Raw genomic sequence first — 7,674 nt, forward strand, 5'->3', positions numbered from 1 at the left:
GCAGTAGTCAGTAGCAAAGAGGGTTTGCTCCGGTATCTTGTCTATCACTTGAGAGCATTTCACAATTGCGTGCAGTATCGCTAGTATCAAAGGTATCTTCAACTAAAAAAATAACAATGAAAAGAATAACACACGTACACGACGACCTGGTTATCTGATCAAACAATCATTTGCAAAAGAGTACCTCTCTATGAAAATACCCATTTTATAAATTTTAAATTGCATATACAAATTTTCGGAACCGACAGGATTTGAACCTGCGACTCTCTATCAATCGCGGCCTAAACGCTATAACAAATTAAGCTACGGCTCTCCTACTGCGATGACGAAATTAGTATATGCCTTTTACATCAGTCTTATAGCGACTGTAGCGCCATCTAGTAGGAAACATTGCAGTTTCGATCTACTTTTACTTTTTAGACACTTTTGTAACAAGAGATGATACATTGCTTTTTTATAATTTTATTGTTTTTATTAGTATTCGTACCTAAACTTGGAAGAATTATCAATTTTAGAAAATTTAAAATGCATATACAATTTTAGGAACCGATAGGGTTAGAACATGCGATCGCAAAAATTCTGGAAATCGCGGCCTGAGCGGTTTATCATAAAATCTATGACACTAATTATTTAATTGGTGTATTAAGAAACACTCTATAGCGGGTGCAAGCGTCTTAGTGTGGTAGAAGTATCTGAAAATCCGAGTATTTATTTTAATGTGAAAGTATTCGAATTGAGTAAGTATTAGAGTAAGTTCGATGTAATTACAGGCACATGAGGCCTAACACTTACTCCACATTTGATGATGGCTTATCATTTACCGTCAGGTGTGATTGCGGCCAAGTGCTAGTTAGTCTTAATATAAAAGAAATGTTACCTGGTTCTTCATTGTTGCTTTATTTTATTCGACATGTTAGTATTTAGTTTTCTTACGTCATCAGGTCGACGGCCGATTGGCGTAGTTCGCAGCGACCCTGCTTTCTGAGTCAAAGGCCGTGGGTTCGATTCTCACAACTGGAAAATGTTTGTGTGATGAACATGAAAGTTTTTCAGTGTCTGGGTGTTTACCTGTATATTATAAGTATTTACGTATATTATTCATAAAAATATTCAGTCATCTTAGTACCCATAACACAAGCTACGCTTACTTTGTGGCTAATCTATATCTATATATATATATATATATATATATATATATATGTGTTTGTTACTCAGTTACGCAAAAACGGCTGAACGGATTGGAATGAAATTTGGCACGCATGTAGCCTTTGACATGGAAAAGAACATAGGCTACCTTTTATCTCGATTCCTTAAGATGTTTCTGAGGGAAAATTAAAAATTGTTTACGAGCTAAGGCGCTCGCAGACAGCTTTGAAATTTGGTATGCTATGGAAAAGGACATGTACTTTCTATACTGATCCCTCAAACAGTTCCCGTGGTAGGATTAAAAATTGTTAACGAGCGAAGCTTTTGACCCAATTCTGAAGTCCACGCAGACAACGTCGCGGGCAGAAGCTAGTTATAACATAAATGATCTCGATACCTCTTATCTCTTTATTCTTGAAACCCTAAATCTTAGTTATTTGTTTCACACGTCTACACGTCTACTAATTTTCACATAAAATTATAACTGACCACCTGTGAATTGAAATTTTAATTTTTTTTAACTGATTTTGTTAAAACAATGGTGTTTGGAGTCACAGAATAAAAAGTCAGTATCAATAGCTTTTTTGTCAAATCTCTTGTATTTTCTTTGGAGTTCAGGTAAATATGATCACTTTGACAACGTGATTTGGTAATAGCAAGGTACTACTCGGATGGTTTTATGGTTTTTGCACGTCATAAAGACTCGACTTATATTATTAAAACGCATATTATTGCGTTCGTATAAATTAAAGATGAAGCTTTCAAAACTTTTAGGCCAGTCGTAAATGACAAGTTCATGAGTACTTAGTTCACAAATTACAAAAGCAAATAAGGCAAAGATATCGTATTACAATGAGCCTATTTATTTTTGCTGGTATTACAGTGTGGTTACTATACAATTCACTTAATTATAAGATAGCTTGAAAAAACACAGCTCTGCTTTCAGATTTCAGATACAAAAAAGAGCAACTGTTAAGTTTCTTGCAGGCTTCTTCTCGGTAGAATCTGCGTTCCAAACCGGTGGTAATTTTACTACAAACAGTTATACCCACCCAAATACTTATTTATTTATTTATACTATTTATTTGCACACTACAAGTTAAAAAAAAACACAGACAGAAGCAGTATACAAAGGCTTAGTAGCGATCTCTGTCAGGCAACCTTAGGATAAGGAAAACATGCTGGATTTACTGACAGGTTTGGTCTCTTTTTGCATGGAATGTGAGTATTCCCCTTCGAACCTTGTCAGCCGAACTTCTCTGCAGTTACCGACTTATCTATTTCACTAAGCCAGTTAAATTGATTGCTTTACGCTAATATAAATCGGAGCGGCGTTTTCGAGTTTTAGTGAGACTAAGGAACAGAATTTCATTTTTATATAAATGTACCTAATCTAAATAAAATCTTACCGGCTTCTTGTCGATAAAATCTGCCTTCCAAACCGATGGTAGAGTCACTACAAACAGACGTACTTGACGTTTTAAAACTGCTTAAATAAGGCCTACTTGAAATAGATGAATTTAGAATTTTAATAACCAGCTATAACCCCCCGGTTATTGCAGTTTTATCCTAGAATCGTCGCCTACTTCAAGCTCGACTTTACAGTCAAGTGCTAACAAACAAATCCGAGAAAAAATCTTCGGTCCGCTCGCACTCGGTATGTCTGAACCTCGTTTTAGTTGTTCATTATAAATTTGTTACATCCGGCGAGTCAATAAGAGCTCGACTAAGTTGCCTCGAGGCCTTAAAGTGAATCCCTAGATCTTGAATTTGGGCGTAAACATTTGTTTTTGAATAGTAATAGTTTATTAATTCAGCTTTATTTACGCAACGTAATTTAATTAATTTATTAAGAGATTGCTTTGAAAAACGAGGGCTGGTATAATCCATAGCCTAAGAGTCCATTGCTGGACTAATAGGAGCGTTAGCCCACCACGCTCGCCAGACGGGTGGGTGGGGTGTTGTTGATCGCAGTAGATTTTAGTAGTACAATGAGGACGCTGTTGCAGTTGCAGTAGATTGTAGTAGAAAAGGAGGGGTGGTGACCAGTATGTTCTGGTGACAGCAGACCAGAACATAAACAGATTTCCAATGAAGAAACGTCTAATCTACTTTTAGAAAAATACTTTATTTCGTAATTGTAAATTCTGCCCAAGAACAAACAAATTATTAATTTTTATATAGAAATAAAAATGGAGACAAGACTGGTTGCTTCTCTGATGGGACGTTTCGGCCGTGGATAACTCTACCAACAATGTTATGTTGCAGAATCTGATTAGGGCTAACTTGCAGTAGATAAAAAAAACTATAACTGCCTCATAGGTGTAGGGGTTAGCATGTTGAACTACGAATTACGAGGTCCTAGGTTCGAATCTTGGGTCGGACCAAAAATTGTTTTGGTATCGTGTATTTATTGTTTAAGATTTTTCAGTACCAGCCCAGTGTTAGCAAATTGGTAGTCCCCTTGTCACAGAGAGCAAGCGTTCTTTCTGAGCCCGGTTAGTCATTAAAGACCACCAATCGGCATTGGAGCAGCGTGGGGGATATATGGTGTAACACCGTCTCTCATAACAAAGGAGGCGTATGCCCAACAGTGGGAATCATCATCTCATCTTCTCGGCGGGTTTCTTTACACAACCTTTCTTTCCAAGCAGGTTGTTAGCTAGCTACGATCAAAACCTCCCGCCAGATCAGATTTGCCAGGGTCGTTTTTCGGACGTGAAAAATGTGCAAGTAACAAACGTTGCGATCCGGTAGCATTATTCTAACAAACTTTTAAACAAACAGCATTCGAGCGGTTATAACAATGCTGTTTTGAGTTAGATGGTAATAAAGATTCTTGGTTTACAAAAGCTGCTTGTTAAAAGGAAACCTTTTTCATTTTCCAATAATTCTTAGGGGTATTTGCACGTTATGCTAGTTCTATTGGTTATGGTGTACGTACTCGGAGACGTATTTGTAGCTTCCGAATCTATTCAGGTATTTTTTATTTATACTAATATTATAAAGAGATAAGAAGAGATAAGATTATAGAAATAGAAATAGAAATAGAAAATATTTGCCCCATTTATTATCAAGGTTGTAGGCTCTCTCTCAAATCTCCGGATCTTTTGAACTGATTTTGAATATTCTTTTACCAATAGAAAACTACGTTATCTGTGAGTGTCATAGGCTATATATTAACACGAAAAATTTCAAACAAAGTTAAAAAAAAAGGGGGAACGACAACCTTTTTTGCGAACGCTGCCTTGACAATGAGAGATATTTTTTATTTGGATCATGATTGAGTTCTTGAGAATAGTTGTAGGTACAGTTAGTTAATGCTAATAATAAAGCCAGGGCAGAATATGTCTAACTTTTATAATTAAGGCACAAAAAGTAGTTTCATGTAAAAAAAATTTTAATTAATTTATATCCATCCGCGCGAAGCCGTTGCGGGCCACTAGGATTTTAGAACGTGGCATGACGTCGGAAGTGTGTTCATGCTCTGATATTTGAAAGGCGCTGTCAGGTGACACAGCTATTCCGTCGTTATGCTACGTTTATTATTAAGGCCCTGATTATACCTGTAAGCATCATGGCGTAGGTGTTTAGTTGGTTTAGTATTCATTTTATTGCTGAATTTTTTGTTGCAATTTTCGTGTTTTTTTTACTAATATAAACTTTAGTTTGTCTATTAGTAAATTAAAATATACCCACAGTGGAAAAACCTGGAAGGTTTCCCTCGTTCTCTTTTTTGAGAGAAGAGGCTTGTGGCCTGTGTGTGTGCGATGCTCATACCTTTATGCAGCAGTATTTTGTTCTATAGATACAATCCATTATTTTTTTTTGATCCAGGATACATCCGCAAATATCCTCGGAGATAAGCGTATTAAGCCAAATCAAGGAGCTCTGAGTTTTTATGCGTCTGTTAACAATAACCCGGTAAGCATATATTGCAATCTATTGCTAAGCTTTATATATATAAGCTTTATATAGCATTTGCCCCTGGACGTTTTCTCCCAAAGAGCTCTGCTATATATATATAGCCAGACTAGACACTTCAATATAATTTATTTGTGATTGTTTAGATTACCTACCTATCGATTTATTGGTCAAATGGGTTCATTCAATCCAATCAAAAGCGGATTTGATACAGGACTTATAAATCCGATTAATTGAATGTACTCGTACCTGTACGATGTGCTCGCAAATCTCCTATAAACGAAGTTCAAAGCTAACTCGTAAGATAGATGGGATTACAAGATGCTCTGAACCGGGTAATGATAGAGCTTTTACTCTTTTATTAATCGCCGACGCAATAACGACGGAGTATATAAGTTTGTCGCATGCGCGCGTGTGTGTGTATGTGTGTATATGTGCTTGTGGGTGTGTGTTTCTGTCTGTAGCATCGTATTTCCAGTAAGGATAAACCGATTTTGATTCTGTTTCTTTTTTTGGTCGATTTTTATTACTTAGTGAGATTTCGAGATGGCCACCGTCATAAAATGGAGGATAAAAATTAATTTTACACAACTCCGTAAATATGTACAAAAGATACTATGCTAAAACGTTTGAGAGCTAATCTTATTGAATAAATAAATGAAAAAATTATCCAACTTTTTCCCTACTCTATAAATGCATTTTACGTTAGGTACATATAGCCCTTAATAAAGTGGGCTATATTAATAAAGATATTGTGTGAATCGGCCAAACTATAAAAATAAGTTTCAATTAAGTCACTGCCAAAAAAAAAACTTCCTACTCACAATAAATAAGAAATTCTTCTTTTGGAGTCACTGGTATCGAACCACAAGAACTTTAAAGCAAACTCCGTAATTCTGTACTACTAATTTTTATTTTACAAACATTCTGGCAAGAGCAATACCAGTAGAATTGTTTACAAATATGAGCTTTAAATTGATTAAGATGAGTTCCATTTTACTCTGACTTTGAAGTGTTTCGATACTCAAAATCCACTTCACTTATGTAGGGTGACGTTCTTGTTTATTTCTCAAAAAAAAAATGTTAATTGCTTTTCAGCTACCTGTGAACAAAACATACTATGACAAAGACGAGAACCCACTACGCGTACCAAAGAAGTTCTACGAGGAGCGGAAAAAGAAAAGTAAGATAACAAAGTCACCGAAAAGGACCATACAGAAGATTATAAAAAATGGCAAGAGCAGAAGCAGGAAGATCTACGTAAATCCAATGACCCGAAAACCAACGCAGTCTTCTGTACATGTAGAGATCACAGAAGCCAGTACATATAAGAATAACGAAGCCCGGGTATCAACGGAGCACAATCACAAAAGGAAGCCGAGGAAAAATTCAAAGATCGTCAGATACCCAATGCCGTTTCATAAGTTTCAAACAAAAAAGGGAATAACACACAAAAGAAATAAACGGGAGGTCGTTAGAGATGATGTTTTTATAATTAAGGATTTGGACGAAATGGAATTTCTCAGCAAAGATAAAGACTACGATGTTGTTAAGGCTCATATTCAAAATTATTGGTAGATTTAGGGATCTTTATTAAATTGTATACGAAAGCGTGAAATGCATTTCTTTTATTCATCGGTTGCCTGTGTCTTCTATCACGTTTATTTTGTAATACATTTTCCACATTCAACTTTAATTCCCTGTTAAGATTGATTTTCCCTGTTATTCTCTTTGGTTAGTGGTAACATGTTAAATGTATAAACGCTTCATAAGTGCCTGTGATAAGGTCTTCATGAATACAAAACATACATACACATAAACATTTTTGGATGTGAAATTTTACATGCAGGTTTCCTCACGATTGTATCCTCCACTGTTGAGGTAGGTTATGTTTTATTGCTTAAAATGGGTCTAGGTCCACCGATGGTAGCCAAAGTTTTTACAAATAGGCCTACCACCGATGTATAAGTAATTGATTAGAATTTAAGATACCAGTAGATAAATGGATTGTACACGCCAGTGCTACCGTATATAAAATTGTTGTACCCTTACCGGGGTGATTTGAAACCGCTATGGAAACTATAGTTTTTAAGTTGAAAAAAGAAATTGTCACCATCAAATCTGAACAATGGAAACAATATTAATCGTCAAAAATTACTTTCGGATAGGAAAAGTATATTATTTTTGGAATATTGTAAAAAGTTTTGATTTATTAACCCCGTATTTAATGAAAACCAATGAATAACCATAGATAATAAGTTTTATTTTAATAAAAAAATCTATACTAATTGACAATATTTACACGTACAAAATACTAGACTTTGATACACACTAAAGCTTTAGAAGTTCCTAGATCTGAACTTAAAGAAAGATTCATTATACCACTTCTTATCCACATTTCACTCAAACATAGGGTTATATTGCCAACTTACACGCAAAAATATTAAAGCAAATAATATAACTGGTGAACTAGTACAAATTCGTATTGCAAATATTTCAATACAAAGCATACCTAATCTAATATACAACAATAGATTCTATTTACAATTTACTTATAAAGTTTACACGTAAACGTCCTGAATTTAAAGACGAATGCCAACGAGG

At 35.2% G+C, this 7,674-nt stretch overlaps 1 protein-coding gene across 1 annotated transcript; it reads left to right on the forward strand.

The window, feature by feature from the left end:
- The first annotated feature begins 4,005 nt into the window (after positions 1 to 4,005).
- LOC120634293 lies at positions 4,006 to 6,847 on the forward strand. Its single transcript, XM_039904784.1, has 3 exons — positions 4,006 to 4,125; positions 4,984 to 5,070; positions 6,169 to 6,847. The coding sequence occupies exons 1-3, from the start codon at positions 4,060 to 4,062 to the stop codon at positions 6,646 to 6,648; spliced, it is 633 nt and encodes a 210-aa protein (XP_039760718.1). The 5' UTR covers positions 4,006 to 4,059; the 3' UTR covers positions 6,649 to 6,847.
- Positions 6,848 to 7,674: the final 827 nt, after the last annotated feature.

The sequence above is a fragment of the Pararge aegeria genome, chromosome 23, assembly GCF_905163445.1.
Source record: "Pararge aegeria chromosome 23, ilParAegt1.1, whole genome shotgun sequence".
Taxonomy (NCBI): Eukaryota; Metazoa; Arthropoda; class Insecta; order Lepidoptera; family Nymphalidae; genus Pararge; species Pararge aegeria.

Excerpts from the sequence above, each read along its gene's own strand:
- LOC120634293 (XM_039904784.1), top strand. The coding sequence starts at position 4,060 with ATGCTAGTTCTATTGGTTATGGTGTACGTACTCGGAGACGTATTTGTA. Across the intron at positions 4,126-4,983 it reads TAGCTTCCGAATCTATTCAG|GATACATCCGCAAATATCCT; the intron begins GTATTTTTTATT and ends TTTTTGATCCAG. Across the intron at positions 5,071-6,168 it reads CGTCTGTTAACAATAACCCG|CTACCTGTGAACAAAACATA; the intron begins GTAAGCATATAT and ends ATTGCTTTTCAG.